Below are 22359 nucleotides of genomic sequence, written 5' to 3' on the forward strand. Positions count from 1 at the left end.
ATCCTAATTCCAAGAAAAGTCCTGACCAGACTGGGCCAAAGAAAGAGACTCTGTGACATTGCCACCTCCACCGGCTCTGGCAAAATCCTAAACACCATCTGGGATATGATACTTTGTCACACACCGCTCACTCCATGTGTCTTTTTCTTTTACCACCTTATTTCTTTTCTTTCCTGTCCCTCTTCTTTTGCCTTCTGACTAGTACAAGTTTGGCTTAGCAATCCAGGATGATATAGCTTGCAACACTGCTGTAAGCCCATGACCAGACAAACCAATAAAAACAGTATCAGTATCAGGCTCATAGGCGTGTGCACGGGGTGTGCCCAGGCACACCCTAATGCAGGGGTGGGCAAATGGCTCCACTCTCCCAGTGCAGCAAGCTGCCTGCCCCTCCCCCGCCTTCCCTCTCCCCTGGAGCCATCCTCCAGGAATATTCAGGGCTGGGGGCCCTGCTCCACCAATATCTGGAGCTGGGTCTCTCCCCTGGCCCTGCCTGGAGCGGGCCCCAGCCCCCGTGGGTCTCCCCCCGCCCCGCTGCGTCCCTGCCCGGAAGAAAGCGGCGTGCGCCTCTCCTGTGCCTGCTTGTGCTGCTGGTGTAGTAGCACATTCCTACGCTGAGCAGCTCCCGGCAGCAACTGCTGTCTGCTACCCCAGGGTCCTAGTTTCCCCCATCTCCTAATGGCAGGGCAGGCTGCCCTTACCCTGCCCTTCCGCCCTAGCCCTGAGCCTCTCCAACGCCCCAAACCCCTCAGCCCCAGCCCTCAGCCCTCCGCACCCTAATCCTCTGCCCCAGCCCTGAGCACCCGCCTTCATCATGAACCCTTCATCCCTAGCCAGAGCCCTCACCCCCCACACCCTAATCCTCTGCCCCAGCCCAGAGTCCCCTCCTGCATCATGAACCCCTCATCCTCAGCCCCACAGCCCTCGCCCCTGCACCCCCTTCTATCCCCAAACTCCCTCCCAGAGCATGCACCCCTCCCCCTTCCCACACCCCCCTCCTACTCCCAAACTCCCTCCCAGAGCCTGCACCCCTCACCCCTCCTACGCCCCCACCCCCAGCCCAGAGCCTGCACCCCAGACCGCCTCCCGCTACCCAAACTCCCTCCAAGAGACTTAGGCAGGTGGGGGGCGGAGTTGGGGGGGCGGGATCTGGGCAAAATTTCTACAAACCTGCCACCCATGCACGGGGCAGCATGTCTGGCTCTGCGCGGAGCAAAACATGCTGCTAGGAGCCTCATGGTAAGGGGTCCGGGGCTGGGGGAGGGGTTGGATAAGGGGTAGGGGCAGTCAGGGGACAGGGAGCAGTGTGGGTTGGATAGAGGGTGGGATCCCAGGGGGCTGATTAGGTTTGGGGGGTCTCTGAAGGGGCAGTCAGGGAGCAGGGGGGGTTGGATGGGGCATGGGAGTCCTGGGGTCTGTCAGGGGGCGGGGGGTGGATAGGGGTCAGGGCAGTCAGGGGACAGGGAGCAAGGAGGGTCCTGGGGGACAGTTAGGGTGGGGGGGTCTCTGGAGAGAGTGGTCAGGGGACAAGGAGCTGGGGGGGGTTGGATGAGTCAGGAGTTCTGGGGGTCCTGTCAGAGGGCGGGGAGTGGTTGGATAGGCATGGGAGTCCTGGGGGCCTGTCTGGGGGTGGTGGTGTGGATAAGGGTTGGGGCAGTCAGGGGACAGGTAAGGGGTAGGGTCCTGGGGGGGCAGTCAGGGGACAAGGAGCAGGGAGGCTTAGATAGGGAGGTGGGGTCCTGTGGGGCAGTTAGGAGCAGGAGTCCCAGGAGGGGGTAGTCAGGGGACAAGGAGCAGGGGGCATTGGGGGTTCTGAGGGCGGCAGTCAGGGGGCGGGAAGTAGGAGGGAGTGGATGGGGGTGGGGTGGGGGCGGGACCAGGACAGTGTGGGGGCGGGGCTAGGGTGGTGCACACCCTAATGAAATGTGCTGCGCATGCCTATAATCAGGCAAGATTGGTGGGTCTCGAAGTGTCTAATAAGATCATGGGCTGTGCCTTTGTTTCTCCACCGGTAAGGCTACAAGTAAGGCTTTGTCTAAACTGGCAAGTGAAAGACAAAAATTCTGTCAACTACAAATGCTGGTGTGAACAGCACTTTATAGGCAGGAGAGCTCTCTCCTACCAATAAACAGCACAGCCACGTCACTAAAAACTGCATAGTGTAGACATAGCCTAAGAGTCAACACCAGAGACAGAAGCTGCATTTTTCTGTCTTTGCTGTTGTATTCTCTCCCCCATATGCATTTTGTTTTTTAGGAAATAGCATTGGATTTTAACAACAGCTCTACCCCATCCCAACTAATTTCTTCTATTTTCCCCCAAAAAGGGAAAGCTATTGCCATCTTTAATACCATCTCAAAGACTGTCAGACAAGTTTTCCTTACAAAAACTATCTACATCTATAGGGAAAGGGAATGAGGGTTATGGTTAACATAAAAGCCTTACTTAATACTTTACATTTAAAATGTTTTAACTGTTTTTCCTGTCTTTTCTGTAACTAATACAAAGTTTAAAAGATTTTTAATAACGTGTTTGCCGTAGTACTAAGCAGGCTAATGTCTCTGTATACCAAACCCTGAACTTTGTGTTATGGTAGACAGTTTCAGGGTCAAGTTAACACCTTTGACTCTTTGGGCTCCTTTATTCCATCTAAATTAATAGAACATGACCTACAGTATCAGAGCAGCAATACACAAAGCAAAAATTTTGCACACAGCAAGGATAGCCATGACTAAGGCCAGTGTTTTCTGGCAACGAAAACAGAGTAATTTCTGATTTTCAAAGATTTATATTCTGAAAATTTCAGATATGCATTATATTAATACAAAAAATACGTATAGACAAACATGGGCAATATGTAATTCTTTACAGCACAAAAATGCAGTAGTCTACATTACAATGTTTACAAACACTTTTAATTTTTTTTTTACATCTGAAATCATCAGTTTTAGAACATAAAAATGTATTAAGTGATCACAAAACAAGTCTGACTGCAACCGGGTCTCTGGTTCAAGCTGGGCTGCCACCCAGGCTCCTGGCTTGTGCTGCCACCTAGGTTCCCCACTGGGAGCCCTGCTCCACCCACCCCCAGGATCCTGGCTCCCCGCTTCCTACCAGGAGCATGGCAGCCGACCCGGGCTCCAGAGTCTCCCCACTGAAGCCCTGGGTGGCTTCCTGCCTGCTCCTGACTGGGAGTGGAAAGGCAAGGAGCCCCAGGGAGCAGCTGGGCTCCCAGTGGGGGGCTGTAGGGAGCTGAGAGCCCTGGCTCTCTGTCCCACATACTGCCCCTCTTCAGTCAGTGGAAATGCTCCTGGTGAGGACGCGCACCACTGAACAGAAGGAGGTTATTGTGAACATCAGCCACTGCAGTAATTATTGTGATGACTGTTAAGTCCATTTACATAAGTCGACTTAAGATTGTACTGTAGACATAGCCGAAGTTTTGGCAAATGTTTGTCCATGCTTTTCCAAAAACTGGAGAGAGAAATTTAATTGGTACTAGAAAGTTAATTTACAATGTTCAAGTAAACTGCCCACTAACCCTCAAGGTACAGAACTCAGCAGAACTCTGTTCATAGTCACTGAAGTTGTGGGAGAGTACACAAACTTGATTGGAGTCAAGGATTCTCACATCGCAAAAAAATCTATATATTGGCTGTTTGTCTGTATTTAAGTACCCCTGCAGGTTCTCTGCACAGATTTGAAAACTTGACATTTGAGATTGTCCAGTGCATTCTGTCCTTTGTACTGAAGTCTTGTCAGCAGATCAGATGCAATGTTGTACACTTCTGTTAGTAATGTCAACCGTGATTCAAATTTAAGTACTGTCTGAACAAGTGCTTGAATAAAAATTAATCTGCTAAAAGTGATTCACTCTGCAGTAAAGCACTTAGTTCCTCTAAAATGGCAGTCATGTCCTCCACTTTGATTTCTTGAGCAACAAACCCCTGTAGTACTCCACATGATGGCAGAGTTAATCTATGACTTTAAACCAACTATTACATCTTGTTACAACCAGTTCTAGAGGTAATGTTGGGCTTTCAACTCCATGGTTGACAAGGTAGTGTCTGAAATGAGCATGTCTGAGTGGTCATGCTTGTTTAGGAATTCTCGCATTTTGGGATTGTCTGTTTTTGTTAGTGGGATGTTTGCACTGCAACAGGCCTCCACCCCGTCTTGTACTATCTTTTCCCTGTATTTCTGATTTTCATTTTGTCATGCAAGGACACCATTAATTATGAGCTATTGCTTTGCTGCTGTCACATCATTGCTCTCTGCCCTTCATTTTCTTTTTTCCATTGCTGCAACATGATGCGGACCTTTCATGTGGTTGACTATGTGATCCTTTTTAACATGGTCAAGAAATTTGATGCAAATTGTACAAAATAACTTCCCTCCATTCACATGGAGAACATATTTGCCGAATTCTTTAACTCTATCCTCAGGCTTAACAATTTTATGCATGGGTAGTAAATGGCTTCAAATGGCTGAAGCAGAAGGTGGAAAATTGAAAGAAATTGGCTAGAGGCAACACATAACTCTTGATAGTGGGAGAGGGGGCACAATTTAAAGGTTCTGGTGGCATGCAACGGGGTTCAGCCCAGGTACCTAAGAGATAAAGGAGTTTTGATTTCTAGAGCTACTTTTGATGTCATGTTTTACAATACTATGTAATAGCAGATGGAGACTGTTTTAGACGAGCACGCAACTTGTCAGGCTTTAGGACCCAAGGGAAAGGCTGCTGCAGCTGGTGTCAAGGAGAGTTCTGGGCAGGTAAGAAGCCAGTGCCTGAGGGAGACAAGTGAAGAAGGGAGACAGCGGCTGCACCTGAGTTGCTTTCTGGAATAGGCAGGTGGGGAGTGACTGCTGTGGAACATGGAGAGCCCAGTACCAACTCTGTTATGGGAGAAAAGGGGGGAAGGAGATGTAGGCACTGGCAGTAAAGGCTTAGAGCCCACTGGCTGCAGGAGGGTCAGGAAGAGGCTCTAGCTGTGAGGGAACGGCACTGAGCCTGCAGGTAGCTGGGGCAAAGTCCAGATGTGTGCAGAAGCGAGATATGAGCTGGGCACCTACAACCAGCTGTGTACTGGGAGGAAGGGCAGGAGCCAGCTGTGTGCAGGGATTAGGGAAGGTGGAGATGAGGACCTGGTCACTAAGAGCCTAGAGCCAGCTGTGTGCAGGGAGGAGGGGGCAGGAGCCCGCTGTGCAGGCAAGGTGAGGGACAGATGATTGGCACTGAAAGCTAGATCCAGCTGTGTGCAGGGAAGGGGGGACAGACACTGAGGGCTAGAGCCAGACCAACTGCGTGCTGGAGGGAGGGGGCAGGAGCCAGCTGTGTGCAGGGCAGGTGAGCAGGGGAGAGGCGCTGTGGACGCTGTCAAGAAAAGGTGCAAGCACTGTCCACTGTGCAGCATGACGAGGGAGCCCAAGTGCCTTGCCCTCCCAGGGGAAGCTCCACAATGGTACTGCTGTGCCCAGGCCTGTGTGAGGAGAGGAGAAGTTGGTGGCGAGTCTCATACAACAGCCAGCCCCCAACCTCTGCCCTGCGCCTAGGGGAGCAGTCAGCAGATATAAACCCTGGCAGAAATCTGGGAGGGCACGCTTTGCCTCTGGAATTGGCAATTCTGGAAATGAAAGGTAATTTTGGGAAAAAACACAGCAATATTGGCAATTTCTGGAAAACACCAGCCCTAATCATGATTGAAAGTGATATAAAATACACACAAAACCCACAGAAGACAGAATCAGCTTGGTGAGATCATTCTATGGGTTTTGAGAGTCTGATCCTGCTCTAACTGAAATCAGTGTGAACAGGACAGGTTCCTGAGAAAGCAGTAATGTTAATGCTTCTGTTCCAAGTACGCAGTTTCTCTTGTATATAATTGAAAAGAGAAAGCCTTTTTCTTTTAAGTATTGGTAAAATGATAAAACAGCTAAAAAAAAATTAGCTATCAAAATTACTTTCTAGTGTAAGAATTTATATATGTCTGTATAATAAACATATTCACAAAGCACTTACAAATACAGTATGTTATGTAATATGAAATAATGTTTTTTACTTTTTCTTTGCTTCCTCAATGTGCCATTTATCTCAGCTCTTGTACATTTTGTGTAATTAAACAAGCATAAATAAAATGATTGTAGAATATTTAAAATGTTTAAATGCACCTTTTTACTATTACATCATGCAGTTTAACACTGCCAAATATCTGGACTTAGGATACAAATCTGTCATTTAATTAAAATGCTGTGAAACAGTAGCTCTGAAAGAGTATGCAAATGTAACAACATAGTAATTTAGCTTGCTCTGACTACATTTTGCTATATAATAGTCTTTTAAAAGATTTGCAGAATTCAATATGTAGATTTAATTCCCATAATAAACTCTCCATGTTAGCTTTCCACAGATTGGGATAATGAAGACTCTTACAACTTTTCATCGTGCTTGAAAATTGTAAAAGCTTCTTCTCTGGATTGTTTGCAGTTTTTTGCAAATGCTGTTATTCTCTGGAATGCTTCTGCCAGACCTTCCCCAGAGATCGCACAACAAGGCTGTACATACCAATTTCTATCACTGCAATGTTTCTGCATGTTGAATTTCCTGGTTATTTCCTCAGCGTTCAAAGCTCCAGGAAGATCCTGCTTGTTAGCTAGCAAAACAATAGGCAGATTCTTTACAAATTCATTCTTTAAGAGGAGTTCAAATTCTTTCTTTGAATCTTCCAGACGTTGCTTATCAGTGCTGTCCACAACGTACACAAGGCCATCTGCATTTTCAAAGTAATTGCACCAAAATGTCCTCATTTTCTGTTGCCCTCCAACATCCCAGATTGTTATAGCAATATTTTGCCCTGTTTCAATCATCTCCACGTTAAAACCGATTGTTGGGAGCGTTAGGAAAACATCATTAAACTTTAACTTGTACAATAGTGTAGATTTCCCGGCTGAATCAAGTCCCAGCATTAATATCTTAGCTGGTTTGACTTTGGAGTGTTTGGAACTCAGCAGACCCATTCTTGCTGTAATTATCTGTATTATGTCTTAAAGATGTTATTTCTTCTATCAGGGTGATTTTTGTCAGAAAGCCCCTTCTTTTCTCCATAAGATGAAGCAAAAAAGTAAAAGAAGAGGAAGTGGAAGAAGAGGCTTTGTGCTATGAAGAAAGAATAAGCCTTTGTGTATTTATATAGAGTCCTTATCAACTTGATAATAAGCAAACAGTATTTTATGAAGGTGTAATGTTCACTGCCTAGCCTATGGGTGGAGCAGACACGAGAATATAACAATTAGTCACGGAGCCCAAAGGTTACAGTATTACTGAACATACTGAACAGTGGCAATGCCATACTTACATAAAAAGCCTGCTCTTGTGGTTTTTGGGCTATTTATACATTATAAGAGAGTATAACCACATATAACAGTGCTCTAGACACTGAACAGGCAGTGGATTTGTAACAACACCAGGGCCGGCTTCAAGCACCAGCGCAGGAAGCAGGTGCTTGGGGCGGCCAATGGAAAGGGGCGGCATGTCCGGGTCTTCAGCAGCAATTCGACGGTGGGTCCCTCAGTCCCTCTCGGACGGAAAGACCGGCCGCTGAATTGCCACCGAAGAATGAAGCAGTGCAGTAGAGCTGCTGCCGAAGTGCCGCCAATCGCGGCTTTTTCTTTTTTTTTTCCTTCGCCGCTTGGGGCGGCAAAAAACCGGGAGCCAGCCCTGAACAACACACAGGGCATGTGCTTGGAAATCACCAATTTTGGAGTTCTAATCCTGTCTCACTGTGTGGCCATGAGAAAAAACACTTAACCACTCTACCTCAACTTCCCTTTCTGGAAACATGGATAATAATTCTTACTTACTTACCTCATGGGAGGGTGGGAGTGCTGCATGAATTTTTGATCATTACAAAAGTACAAGATGACAAAGTTCCTGGTCTGATCATGCAAACCCTTCTTATTTGAGTTGTCCCATGATCTAGAATAAGACATACAATGAGTGATAATCACAGACAATGAGGGTTATAAGTTCAACAAATACACTAACTAGTTAATGTTTGTATGGCACATTGAATGTTTATGGCTTGATTTTCAACAGTGCTCAGCACTCACAACTCTCACTAATGTTAATAAGAGTTGTAGGTACTTGGCAAGTCAAAAGAAGAGCCATAAAGTGTTATATCCGTGATATTATTAATAGTTATTACAAGGAAAGCACTTTACAGAGGATTTTCAGGCCCTAACTGCACTGACCTTTAAAATCAGTATGGATGTCCGTCAACTCTTTTACACACTGTTTCACCTACATTGGTTTCTAATATAATTTATCAGGCTATGTTGACCAATTCAAACCATAATAGCCTAAAGCAGGGGTGGGGAAACATTTTGGCCCGAGGGCCACATTGGGGTTGCAAAACTGTATGGAGGTAGGGAAGAGTAGGGAAGGCTGTGCCTCCCCACACAGCCTAGCCCCCGCCCCCATCCGACCCCTCCCACTTCCCGCCCCCTGACTGCCCCCCTCAGAACCCTCGACCCATCCAACCCGCCCCCCGCTCCTTGTCCCCTAACTGCCCCCGGGACCTCACCTCCATCCAACTCCCCTGCTCCCAGTCCCCTTACTTCTCTGACCCCTATCCACACCCCCGCCCCTTGACGGGCCCCCCCAAGACCCTACACCTATCCAACCCCCCCCCGTTCCCTGACCCCTATCCACACCCCCATCCCCTGATTGCCCCCCCAGAACCTCCGCCCCATCCAACTGCCCCCCGGGACCCTCCGCCCCTTATCCAACCCCCGGCTCTGGACCCCTTACTATGCTGCTCAGAACAGCATGTCTGGTAGCCGCGGTGCCCGGTTGGAGCTAGACACGCTGCTGCGTTGCCTGGCAGGAGCGTGCAACCCAGCTGCCCAGCATACTGCCTGCGCAGCGGCATGGCTGCGGGGGAGGGGAGACAGCGGGGGAGGGGCCAGGGCAAGCCTCCCCAGCTGGGAGCTCAAGGGCCAGGCAGGACGGTCCTGAGGGCTGGATGTGGCCCGCGGGCCATATTTTGGCCACTTCTGGCCTCAAGAAACATATTTTTAGTTCAGAGTCATTTGCTCCTCCTGCTTATTCATTACCTGAAGGCATCATCTTTGATTGTAACATCAGCGTTGGTTGGTGAGGAAGTTATAGTCACAAACAGCAAATCTGTTATGTTTGTGTCTAATTGTTTATAAAGGTGCTCTGCCTTTCAGAGTCAGCATACATACTTCTGATACAGCCCTTGATAAGATGCAGCTTTGCCTGAAATCATAATCTTCTGTTTGTTTCTGTGTAATCACACCCACAGCAACAAGTTGTGATGTTACAACAAATAAAGATTTTGTTTTTGCACCAATATGCTAGGCAATGGAACGAGGTGGGAGGAGGGGAGAGAAGGGAAATCAAGAAAGACTAATTGTTTCTAAACAGTATGACACTCATAGTTTTCCAGAACTTTCTGTCATTCTACATAGGGATCAAGCCTGGTATAATTCTGATTGACTTCAGTGATCTTCCCCGGGGCTCTTTTAAATGTCGCAATAATTTAAAACTATATAGAACACCCAGAAGTATTATTAGTTAGGGTTACCATTTATCTCCACCTAAGTAACATACAATACAGAATTACTAGTTTTCTTTTACAAATGTTCAGTGTTTTCATTATTATGGAATTGGGACTCAACTGCAATCTCAAAACTCGACAGAGCCTATTTTCCAAATCTGGTTCAGATGCAGGCCAAGGTGACAGAAATCTCTCAAGAACAGTTTGTGAGATTTTGGTGCTGTCAAATGCAAACCCAAATCCTAGCCATAGGATAGCTGCATATTGACGAGCAGTCTATGTTCAATGCAAATACCACCTCCTTGGCCCAAAGCTAATTATTATTTACATAGAAAATTCCAAAGCTTGGGCTACACCCTTTTCAGATAACTCTGAGCCTGGTCTTGTAATGTGCCTAGCACCCTCAGTTATGAAGTCTGTTGTAGATGTTAGGGTTCCCACTACCTTTCAGAAGGTGTCAACACTTCAGAGGTTAAGGCCTATGTTTCCATTTAGAATTAAACAATTTTGTGGTGTCTTACTACTTTCAAATAAATAAAACTTTGATTCTCAGGCCCTAATAGACAAAGCAAGTCCTAGGTTTTCCTCATAATTTCTTTGAAATTATAGAGCCACTCAAGGTGATAGTCCTAAAATGTTACATATGATTAATTTATTTTGATTCATTAACATGAAAAGGACCTATCCATTGCTCTAGATATAATTTTAAATACACTTGTTATTACAGCTCCTTTTATTATCATCCTTACTCCAGTGATTATGCCAGACCCCTGTCAACAGGCAGCCAAAATAAAGATTGAAAGAAATTGCTCCCTCTTCCACCACTAACCGCTGTCATAATGCTCATCCCTCTTCAAAACCTAGAGAGAGCTTTGTAGGTGGGCAGTGAATTTAAAGTGAAGGGGCCTTCATAGAAAACATCTAGTAAGCAGAGGAGAATTCACTAAAGCACAGTGAGACAGAAACTTAGGGCATGTCTACACTTACCTCCAGAGCAATCGATCCAACAGGGATCGATTTATCGCCTTTAGTGAAGAGGCGATAAATCAACTGCTGAGTGCTCTCCTGTCGACTCCGGTACAGTAACTCCCCACTTAACGTAGTTATGTTCCTGAAAAATGCAACTTTAAGTGAAGTGATGTTAAACGAATCCAATTTCCCCATAAGAATTAATGTAAAGGGGGGGGGGGGTTAGGTTCCAGGGAATTTTTTTTCACCAGACAAAAGACTATATTTTATATATAGTCTATATACACAGTATAAGTTTTAAACAAACAATTTAATACTGTACACAGCAATGATGACTGTGAAGCTTGGTTGAGGTGGTGAAGTCAGAGGGTGGAAGAGGGTGGGATATTTCCCAGGGAATGCCTTAGTGCTAAATGATGAACTAGCACTCGGCTGAGCCATCAAGGGTTAATACATTGTTGTTAACAGCCTCACACTCTACAAGGCAGCACAAATGGAGGGAGGGGAGACAGCATGGCAGACAGAGACAGAGAAACAGAGACACACCATGTGTGAGAGAGAGATGTGCATTGCCCCTTTAAGTATCCTGACCCCACTCTAAGTGCATTGCCTTTTTAAGTAGATCAGCAAGTTGAGACAGCAGCTGCTGCAGGCCAGCAAGCTCCCTCTATCCTGAGCCCTGTCGTGTCCCCCCCCCCCCAGCTCTATAGAGAAGGGGTAAGTGGGGGGCAGGAGCAGGGGGGAGGGGGACACCCTGACATTAGACCCTCCTCTTCCCCCCTCCCAGCAAGCAGGAGGCTTCCGGGAGCAGCTCCAAGGCAGAGGGCAGGAGCGGCACATGGCAGTGGGAGGAGGGACAGCTGAACTGCAGGCAATTGATAGCCTGCTGGGCGGCTGCCGCACAGGAAACTTAGGGGAGCGGGGAGCTGATGGGGGGGTCTGCTGGTCCACCCTGGGTTCCAAGCCCCCCACCAGCTAGCTGCAATGGGCTGCTCTTTCTGCAAGCAGTGGACAAAGTAGGTGGCTGCCATTTAAGCATCCATTGGCTGGGAACGGCGAACTGCAGCTACTGGGAGCTGCAGGCGGCTGTGCCTGAGGGACAGTCAATGTAAACAAACTGTCTCATGGCCCACCAGCGGATTACCTTGATGGGCCGCAGGTTGCCCACCACTGATCTAGGGTCTTTTGTGAATCTAGCCTATAGTTCCTAGGACACTTAGGGCTTTTTAGGTCTGCTTAATTGCCTTTAGCTATAAGCAACATTTATTAAAAGATGACAAGTACCTTGATGTTGTCCTTTTAGCTATAAGTCCAAGATGTAAAGTTTGGCTCTGAGGGTCTTCATATTCAGAAATGTGGTTAAGCCCATTAAACAGATAGTGCTGTACACAAAGAGACAGGAGACAGTTGCAAAATTGAGAACCAGATGTGAATCCAAGTGACTCAATGTTTGGATCTGGGCCTTTGTTCAGACCTCTCTATTGTTTTAGCCGTGAGATGGGGGATTTTGGTAAATAGGATCCAAGGTTTTTCTTTAAGACGGCAACACAGTTGAGTATAAAACACACCTGTGAGCACTCTAACTCTGGGACTACGCCGTCTCTCGGGAGGAGTGCTTACTAACAGAAGGCAATGTCATACTCGTATGAAGTCACACCGGGGGCTGGAAATAAAGGCAGTGGAGCTATGCAGGCTAGTAAGCTCTCCGGGGTAGGTCCGCACTGGAACAGAGTTAGGCATCTACGTCCAACACTTCAGTGCCACTGAGCGTCTCCTATTCCCCAGCTAGCTGTCGCCTAACCAGATAGGCCGGGCGGAGGTGGGAAGTGGGAGGAGCCAGCGGCTCGGCTCGGCCCGGCGCCGCGTTGGGGGAGGTAGGGGGCTCCTTCCGCTCCGGCGGGCGGGGCTTCGGCCGGAAGGGGCGGGCCAGCGGCCTAGCCTCCCAGAAGGGGGCGGGGCGTTTATCCACCGCCCATGCGCGGGGTGCGGCCTGCGAGCGGCCCGAAGGCGGGGTACAGGCATGTGAGTAGCCCAAGGGATCAGCTTCTTAGGCGGGGGATGAGGGCTGGGGGCTCACCCGCCCTTGAGCGCGGTGGGAGCTGGCGGCGCGTGCGGCTTGGGACGTGTGAGCGCTGGGGCGAGGGAGGGGTTGCGCCGTCACCCCCGCTCCGGTTAGCGTGGTGTCAGGATCGTTATTCCCTGGAAGGTTACTGCGCATGCTCAGTAACGTCTGCTTAAGCCTCTCCTTACTGGCCCTGAGAACAGCTGCTGCTATGGAGCAGGGTGACCAGACAGCAGGTGTGAAGAATCGGGACAGGGGGGGGGGGTAATAGGAACCTATATAAGAAAAAGACCCAAAAAACTGTCCCTATAAAGTTGGGACATCTGGTCACCCTATTATGGAGGGGGCAAAGGGGCGAGAAGGAGGGCGGGGGATGGGTGCAGCTTGCCCCCAGGCTGGAAGGAGGGGGTAGAGGGGCAGGAGCTGGGGGTAACAATGGGGGAGATGGTGGCAGGGAGGGGAAACCTGCAGAGTGGTTTGACGTTACCATGGATGGAGTGAGCCACCTGCAGTGGTTGCTAGAGGGGCAGGTGCTCCTGGCTGGCTGTACCGCCTCAGCACCTCTGCCCCAGGGTTGTGACCTTAGAAGTGCGGGGTAGCCCTATGCCGAGGTGTTGCAGCTCTTGTCTGTCTGAAACGAGGTACTGAGTGGCCAAAAGAAAGTTGGTTCCCTGACACATCTGACATGTCCACTGCCCTAAAACTGGTCACAACTCTGCCTGGGTTTGTGTGAGGAGAATGCCTGAATGCCTCCGCAGGCGTAATGTGTCTGTAGGGAGCCTTACAGCAGTGCCAGGTTTGGCTTAGCTACCATACGGTGTACCTGCATGGGACTCCATTTCCTATTACCCACTGTAAGTGTTGCATCTTACTATTTATTTTACTTATTTGGTTTTAAAATGGTATTTTATTACTAATTGTCCTTGGCACACCATCCCTTCCCTTGATTAACTCCATTCAGATGCATGTCATTGCTTACCTGTAACTAAGTTATTCATGGTATCACAACGTCATAGCTCCAGTTCCACTTCTTTTTCCTGTTCAAATGGTTTACCTGTGCCAAGGTAGCAGCAACATTGAAAACTTCTAGTGTCTTTGTAATGCACTGTAGATAATCACGACCTTTAAAAACAGGCAGGCTGTGAACTACAGCAGATCAAGATTACACTGCTGCAGCATATCTTTACTAGGGGTTTTCACTGATTTGTCTATTGTGGGTGTATAAAACATAGATGCAAAAATAGGCCTTACTGAGTGGTTAGACAAGATTAATATTTTATTGGCGCTGCAACAGTATAGCCGCACCATAACAACATGTTAGTGTGGAAAAATTAAGCTAAATAATGAATACTTTGAGATGAACAAGTTGTCAACCAATGATTTACAATTATAGTAATTTATCCTCCCTTAGACAAATTGCTTCACATTGCAGATGAAAATTTTTATATATTTCCTATATAATTGACCATATAAATAAGACTGGATGTTTCCAATGAATAATTGTCTTAGAGCAACTTCATATTACAGGTAAAAATGTAAGGAAAAAAATCATTAAGGTTAAATCATGCTGCCTCCTGCAGTGAGGAAGGTGCTCCAGACTTGCCCTTCCCCGTGCTGCTGCTGCTGCTAAAGGAAGAGGGGGAGGTCAGAGTTGTGCAGGGAAGTATGGGGTGCATAGGAGGGGTCCATACATGCCCTCCGAATTTATTTTCCTTCAAAAAATAAGCCTGACTCCATGTTAGGTCCTGCACTGTTCTTGCATCCTCTCCTCAGCTTCTTAACTTGCAGGACCTCTGCTGCTGTCTGTTCTGGCATGGGGAGCAGGTAAGACCAACCTGCTGAACAGGCAGAGAGACAGGAGACCCCTGAGCTGGGGAGATGATGTTGGGCAGTAAAGGAATTAACATGCAACATTGTTTTCAGTGATTGTGGTAATCATTGCCAAGTAGTCAGAGGCCGTGGAGAGGGAGAGCTGGGTTATGGAGATGCTGAGAAATTATATATTTAAAAAGGAAAAAATAAAACCAAGCCCAAGGTAATTAATTGCCTAAAAACTTTGTTAATGCAGAATGAAGATTGCCCAGTGCTGCTTCACGTCCTTCCAGAGTGCAGAGAGCAGCTAAACTTAAACCTCTAAAAAACAGGAAGTACAAAATTAAGGTATGTGCCACCCTTGCAATGTGACCTTAACTTTCCTCCCTTTTAGCAATGCCCCAATAACACACATACTATCACTTTATCCTTGGTGATAAATAAGTGTGCAGCACACTTTGGGAATGCAGCACATGAGCATTATATAACAGTCTAACTCTTTCTCTTTGCTACAGCAAAACTTGGGCTTAGTTTTTTTTTTATTAATGGAGATATCCCATCTCCTAGAACTGGAAGGGACCTTGAAAGGTCATTGAGTCCAGCCCCTGCCTTCACTAGCAGGACCAAGTACTGATTTTGCCCCAGATCCCTAAGTGGCCCCCTCAAAGACTGAACTCACAACCCTGGGTTTAGCAGGCCAATGCTCAAACCACTGAGCTATCCCTCTCCCTCTAAACAGCTCCACAGACTGGAGCTACTCACACTTAGACCCTGAGCCTACTCCACACAAACTATCCCAGACTGACAAAACGTGCAGAACTCCGTGCTGAAATGAGACATATTTGATCCCTCAAGGTACATATGCATCTCTCATATCACAGACACAGCTCTGCAATTCAATAAAGTTAAATCTAACACAATTAATGGCAGCTGGAGTGCATGCAGATAAGTGCTGGAATTTGAATCTGTAGAACACAACACAAACAATGGCCCAGTCTCTTAGTTGTGCGTCATGTCTGCTTATTATGGCAGCACAGTTACTGAAGCATTGCCAGTAGCTATTGCTATATCCACAGGGCAGCATTAAGTCAAATTTTATTCAAAACTGACATCACAAGGATGGGGAAAAGTGAGGAGCAGCAAATTCTGACAAGGACAATCCTCCTATTATAATTTGCTGCTTCTGGACCAGGAGAATGACGGTAGCAAATTTTGCCTCATGTCAGCTTTTGCTACAGGTAGCAGTTTCTGACTCTGCTCTTGAGTGTTGCTGGCCTTTAGCTTTGGTATAGGGGTTGTGTGCCCTCGAGCATTGGTGGGGTTAAATTTTAGAGTGGATGATGTGTTTCTGTGCTGGTATGGTTTTGCCATTGAGTGCTTGCACACAAGGTAGTTTCCAGGTTGCTAATATAGAGAGAGATTGGTAGCTCTGTTGCAGCTTCTTCTTTCTCCTGAAGCAAGCCCGTTCCATGTTGTCCCTTCGTAACTCTCTGAAGAGGGAAAGAAAGGAGGAGTCTCAGATAGGGTGACCAGATGTCCCGATTTTATAGGGACAGTCCCGATATTTGGGGCTTTTTCTTATATAGGGTCCTATTACCCCCCGCCCCCATCCCCTGTCCTGATTTTTCACACTTGCTGTCTAGTCACCCTAGTCTCAGAGGTTGTGTAGACTTGATTGCAGGGTTGATAACATTTGTGGCTTCTGAATGGTGTGCATTTAAGCCAGGATAGGGTGTGAAGAGGAAACAAGTGAGGGTGTTTGTTTAGATGCTCCTACTTCTGCATTTCTACTCCTTTAGGGAAGAAGAGGAGATGGAGTTTGAAGTAAAAGAGGAATGAAGTAAAAGATTTTAAATCTCTTAGACAGTGAGTCTAACAGCAACATACTTTGACAACATCTCCAGGGCACCATCAGAAGAGAAATGTTCACAGAAACTTGTCCTGTATAGTAGATGAGTAAGAGGATGAAGGAATGCTACAAACAGCACCAATATAGTTGACAGGTAAACATTCTCTCTCTTTAGTGCTCTGAAACATATTATACCAAAGTAATTTTTAATTGGAAAGTTAGACTGCTGTAATATGAAAGCAAAGTATACATAGACAATTTCTAATTTGCAAAATTGGAGATTCAAAATATCTTTCCATAACACTTTAGAATTTCTTACAAAAATACTCATATTATGTAAGCACCTAAATAATGCACACAGAAACACATGCTAAATTGCAGCGACACAGTTTTGTATGTGTTGAAGCCTTATAATATTGCATGCAGTTATTAGGACATTATGGCTTGACCAGACTATCCTAAACGTCATAGTACACAAAAATATGTATTAAAAAAAATACTAGAATTCTTTTAATAGTGAGTAGTGTCACTTCTGTCCCCTTCTTTCGCGCCCGGCCCCCGTTTCCCTGGGATAACTTCACTGTAAGCAGAACTGTGGTATGATTTCAAAAGTGGAATATGCTGAAGTAGTTGGGACGCTTGCACTACTTCACTATAAAGGAAATTCCAAGACAAAAATATATTGAAATGAAGGTAAAGTTGAAAGCACATATCAGTAACTTAAGTAGAAAACACTTCAGGTATTACAAACCCAGGAATTCAGATTTAAGGTTACGTTTAAGAGAAATCCAAACATGTTAAGGTATAGCAATGCATGGTTAAAGCACGCAAACAACCTTAACGGTGCCCTGTAGTGAGGCTGCACAATACCAGTGGATTATGATTAATACCATTATAGTGTTTATAGTCTCAGGTTAGATTCATAGATTCATAGATTATAGGACTGGAAGGGACCTCGAGAGGTCATCGAGTCCAGTCCCCTGCCGCATGGCAGGACCAAATACTGCCTAGACCATCCCTAATAGACATTTATCTAACCTACTCTTAAATATCTCCAGAGACGGAGATTCCACAACCTCCCTAGGCAATTTGTTCCAGTGTTTAACCACCCTGACAGTTAGGAACTTTTTCCTAATGTCCAACCTAGACCTCCCTTGCTGCAGTTTAAACCCATTGTTTCTGGTTCTATCCTTAGAGGCTAAGGTGAACAAGTTCTCTCCCTCCTCCTTATGACACCCTTTTAGATACCTGAAAACTGCTATCATGTCCCCTCTCAGTCTTCTCTTTTCCAAACTAAACAAACCCAGTTCTTTCAGCCTTTCTTCATAGGTCATGTTCTCAAGACCTTTAATCATTCTTGTTGCTCTTCTTTGGACCCTTTCCAATTTCTCCACATCTTTTTTAAAATGCGGCGCCCAGAACTGGACACAATACTCCAGCTGAGGCCTAACCAGAGCAGAGTAGAGCGGAAGAATGACTTCTCGTGTCTTGCTCACAACACACCTGTTAATGCATCCCAGAATCATGTTTGCTTTTTTTGCAACAGCATCACACTGTTGACTCATATTTAGCTTGTGGTCCACTATAACCCCTAGATCCCTTTCTGCCGTACTCCTTCCTAGACAGTCTTTTCCCATTCTGTATGTGTGAAATTGATTTTTCCTTCCTAAGTGGAGCACTTTGCATTTGTCTTTGTTAAACTTCATCCTGTTTAACTCAGCCCATTTCTCCAATTTGTCCAGATCATTTTGAATTATGACCCTGTCCTCCAAAGTAGTTGCAATCCCTCCCAGTTTGGTATCATCCGCAAACTTAATAAGCGTACTTTCTATGCCAATATCTAAGTCGTTGATGAAGATATTGAACAGAGCCGGTCCCAAAACAGACCCCTGCGGTACCCCACTCGTTACGCCTTTCCAGCAGGATTGGGAACCATTAACAACAACTCTCTGAGTACGGTTATCCAGCCAGTTATGCACCCACCTTATAGTAGCCCCATCTAATTTGTATTTGCCTAGTTTATCGATAAGAATATCATGCGAGACCGTATCAAATGCCTTACTAAAGTCTAGGTATACCACATCCACCGCTTCACCCTTATCCACAAGGCTCGTTATCCTATCAGAGAAAGCTATCAGATTGGTTTGACATGATTTGTTCTTCACAAATCCATGCTGGCTATTCCCTATCACCTTACCACCTTCCAAGTGTTGGCAGATGATTTCCTTAATTACTTGCTCCATTAATCGGATTATTAAAGATTTATCAGTATATTTTAATATTTTTCTGAGTTAACACTTTTTTTGTTTTGTTTTTACAAAAAATACATGTTGGGCTGAAAACTAGTTAAGTGTCCAGTTATGTTTTGTATTCTGGGCTGTGTTCTCATCTGAATGAGGGTAAAGTGCAGTGCAGAGTGATAAAATCTTTATATCACAGTTGTCTTTTAAATAAAGCAGTCTAAGTCTGTTTTGGTTTAATATCAGAAGGGAGCAGTAGATTTCTTTTTTAGTAAGCTAAGCTTTTAGACCAGGGGTAGGCAACCTATGGCACGCGTGCCAAAGGCGGCACACGAGTGATTTTCAGTGGCACTCGCACTGCCTGGGTCCTGGCCACCGGTCCGGGGGGCTCTGCATTTTAATTTAATTTTAAATGAAGCTTCTTAAACATTTTAAAAACCTTATTTATTTTACATACAACAATAGTTTAGTTATATATTATAGACTTATAGAAAGAGATCTTCTAAAAACGTTAATGTATTACTGGCACGCAAAAACTTAAATTAGAGTGAATAAATGAAGACTCGGCACACCACTTCTGAAAGGTTGCCAACCCCTGTTTTAGACTTTCTTTGTAAGTCTATGGGACGCTGTTTGAAAAAAATTACTCAAGATTATTCAACACTATCAAAAGATACCAAGTAGTGTTTTTTGACGTCTTGTTACAATGTATCTGAATTAAGTCTGAGGAAGAGCTCTTTGTAGCTCAAAAACTTGTCTTTCACCAACAGAAGTTCGTCTAATAAGATATTACCTCACCCCCCCCTTGTCTTTCTAGTAATAATTATGAGCTAGCATCTGTCAAAGGATGCCTTATACATTATCTATTGGTGATCTGTGTCCTTCAGGAAAACAAACAGAAGCAAAGAAATTAGACGTATGTGCCTGTTAGCTAGAATAAGATTGGGTTTTTTTCTGTGGTGTTCGTAAGCATCTAGGTTTGAATACCATGGCTTATGAACTTCTGGAGGGGATTTTTTTTTTGTCTTTAAACTGACCTGTTCATTGTGCCCTGGGTCACTTTATCAGTTGCTGACTCTAATAATTTTCCACCTTTCTCTGTCAAAAATGTGGCTATAGTAAACCAAAACCTGACTATGGTGGAATGTGTTAAATATTCCTAAAAATAAGAGGTCATTCTCATGATTAGTGTTTTGTGTACACGGCATCCTTGCTAATGGTGATCAGGAGTCTTTTTACTATTTGTTTCAGAGTAGCAGCTGTGTTAGTCTGTATTTGCAAAAAGAACAGGAGTGCTTGTGGCACCTTAGAAACTAACAAATTTATTTGAGCATAAGCTTTTGTGGGCTACATGCATCTGATGAAGTGGGCTGTAGTCCACGAAAGCTTATGCTCTAATAAATTTGTTAGTCTCTAAGGTGCCACAAGTACTCCTGTTCTTCTTTCAGTTGAGATTGATACCACATTGTGCTATGCATTGTAAGCTTGTCAGGGCTGGCAGTCTTAAGAGGAAGACAAGGTGTTGGTGGGGAAAAAAAAAAAGCTAATTTCTAGTCTTTGTATTGGGGACTGAAGCAGACGGAGACGTGGAGCCAGATCTTGGCTCATGTTGAGGCACCTGGTCAAGACCCACATTTCTGAAGTGCTGAGCACCCAGCTGTTCCCATTGTGACACTTATAGGCAGACTTCCAAAGTGCTCAGTACCCACTTACTTTGGTGTCTAATTGGCAGCTGACCTCTTTTAAAAATCTGGTCCTGATTATGGGTGTAGAGTTGTCTTGAAAATCATACCCAAGGTCAGAGAGGGAGTCTGAGACAGGTCTGGGAAAAGAATCCAGTCTCCTGAGTCCCAGTCAGATGCTGTAATAACAGGACCCTCTTCCATCCCAGTCTTTAAGCAGTACTTTGTTTAAAAAAAAAAAAAAAAAAAAAAATTAGGGTTAATTAGCGCCATTCCTTTCCAGTTTGCCTGACTGGCAGGCTTCTACTTACACCGAAGTCATTGGGTCCAAGGTAACTGGCTCATAATGCTTGTAATGTTTTAGATTTTTCACATACATTGGCTGCTAGTAATTAGTGGTTCCGTCTTTACTCCCTTCTTTTCCCCAGAGTTCTCTTCAGTCCTTGAAGCATGTTGTTCTCCACCCTGTTGTTTAACATTAGGAATCATGTCCCCTGCACTTTTAAGTAAGTAGGGATCGGCCTTGGTAGAACTTGTTCCCTTTCACATCAGGAGTAGGGGAAACTTTCTGATCTGTGGTTTTTGTTTTGTTTTGTAAACTTCATAGTATGCATGTCACAAGGCTTGACAACCGAAGTGCTATTTACTTAACATTAACAGTCTAGATACCAAAGGTGAGGTTATTAGATGATCTGAAGAGCTGTCATCAGAAACAAGCAGCTGTACAGAGTTAGAGTATGACTAGAAGGAAACAGTTCCCCCTCCGCCCCCCCAGGTTGACTATGTATGGGAGGGGGGTGGGAATCTTCTGTCAGTATGGTAATTGGGTACCCTAACTAGTTTACAGTCTGGGCAGGCTCCCCTATATTTTCTCATGTATTTCTGCCATTGTTTCTTTCTCCCCCTGCCAAACTTCAACTCCAGATTCACTTTTTAAATATTCTTACTCCTAGCGGTGAACAAATAAAGTAATTTAAGTGGCTTTTCATGAAATGTCCTATGCGTCTAGGTATTAGTTTGAGCCAGGGAAATAATTTCATATTTAGTCTTTCTAGGGAATTCTTCTTTTTCCAATTCTTCTAGATTGACTTCAAATCCTATTTGAATTGTATTTTTTCTTTAAATACATGTACAGACTAATTCTTTCAAAATAAAGAAATTAAATCTGATCTAAACTATTTCATATGGGAAAAATCCAATTTTGAGAGAACAAGTTAGACAGGTGAATGAAAAAATATCCCTGTTCAGAAGGGTTAGTCATGGGGCCAGATCCTGCATTCTCCATATAGGCAAAACTCTTGCTGAGTTCAAAGGCAGATCTGTGTACACAAGGACTGCGCTCCTAACTAGCCAAACTAAACAGCTTTTGCCATCTGTTTTGGGAGGGAGGGAAGGAAGGAAGGGGAAGCAAATAACTCCACAAATGTGCAGTAGATCAGAGGGACTACCAGGATTTCATCCCAATAATTAGTGATCTAAGAAATGACAATATTTTTCTAGTTATTTGTCATAATGTCTCTCCTGTAAATAACTGCCAAGCACAAAGTGGCTTTATTATGTTGCAGGTAATGCATGATAAGGTCCAAAAATACCCAGTAAAAAATCACCTAACTTAGGTCCAAATCTTGTTCCACATTTTGACTCTTGGGCAGCCAAACTGTTGGGAGATAAAGTTCACACCAATGCTGCAATTCCATGTGTGGGGGGGCTTTTTTTTTTTGGTGCTTAAAAAACAATTTCTGAAGTGAACTTTTAAAGTCAGTTACAGCACAATCATTCTGTGAAATTAAATCTCTCCCCCCATACACAATTTTTTTGTTGTTATGACCACTTTACAGTGCAGGGGTAGATTTTGGTGTGTTGAGCATCAGATTAAACTTTGAACTCCCACAAACAGCAACGGAAGTCTTTTGAAAGTACCTCATGTGAGTTCCTGTTCCCTTCATGGAGAGGGAACAGGAGCTCGCATTAGGTACTTTCAAAAGCCTTCCGTTGCTGTTCTTCATGGAGAATAGTAATGATTGTCATTACTTGACAGTGTAATGTCTGTTTACAGCTAACCTATTTTTAAATGAAGATGGTAAAGGACAAATGTTGTTGCTTAAGGGGGCAATATTAGATTTAAGGAAATTTATTTTTAAACACAATCCTTAAAGGTGTTGCTGTT

At 45.1% G+C, this 22359-nt stretch overlaps 2 protein-coding genes across 10 annotated transcripts in view; one reads left to right on the plus strand and one right to left on the minus strand.

Moving 5' to 3' along the window:
* Positions 1–2682: 2682 nt before the first annotated feature.
* On the minus strand, positions 2683–12955 carry ARL14 (ADP ribosylation factor like GTPase 14). 4 transcript variants are annotated; one of them, XM_054039412.1, is made up of 5 exons: positions 12625–12955; positions 11832–11929; positions 10566–10689; positions 7862–7972; positions 2683–7153 (listed from the first exon to the last, which is right to left on the minus strand). In XM_054039412.1, the coding sequence occupies exon 5, from the start codon at positions 7012–7014 to the stop codon at positions 6427–6429; it is 588 nt and encodes a 195-aa protein (XP_053895387.1). In that variant the 5' UTR covers positions 7015–7153; positions 7862–7972; positions 10566–10689; positions 11832–11929; positions 12625–12955; the 3' UTR covers positions 2683–6426. The 4 variants fall into 4 exon arrangements, with proteins under 4 accessions (XP_053895387.1, XP_053895386.1, XP_053895388.1 ...); XM_054039411.1 differs by having other exon boundaries at positions 2683–7254; XM_054039413.1 differs by lacking the exon at positions 12625–12955 and adding an exon at positions 12116–12306 and having other exon boundaries at positions 2683–7254.
* B3GALNT1 (beta-1,3-N-acetylgalactosaminyltransferase 1 (globoside blood group)) overlaps positions 12506–22359 on the plus strand; it is a 36389-nt gene continuing 26535 nt past the window's right edge. For 3 of the 6 annotated variants that reach the window (XR_008446156.1, XR_008446155.1, XM_054039406.1), the window contains exons 1-3: positions 12506–12569; positions 14678–14769; positions 16221–16424. The gene's annotated coding sequence lies outside the window, so the exon portion shown is untranslated. Of the gene's footprint in view, positions 12570–13075; positions 13464–14677; positions 14770–16220; positions 16425–22359 lie in introns of those variants that run through there. The other 3 variants (XM_054039407.1, XM_054039408.1, XM_054039409.1) reach the window with 3 other exon arrangements.

Source organism: Malaclemys terrapin, chromosome 9 (assembly GCF_027887155.1).
Source record: "Malaclemys terrapin pileata isolate rMalTer1 chromosome 9, rMalTer1.hap1, whole genome shotgun sequence".
NCBI classification, from domain to species: domain Eukaryota; kingdom Metazoa; phylum Chordata; order Testudines; family Emydidae; genus Malaclemys; species Malaclemys terrapin.

What these genes read in the sequence shown, in the direction of transcription:
- ARL14 (XM_054039412.1), bottom strand. Translation starts at nt 7,014, where the DNA reads ATGGGTCTGCTGAGTTCCAAACACTCCAAAGTCAAACCAGCTAAGATA.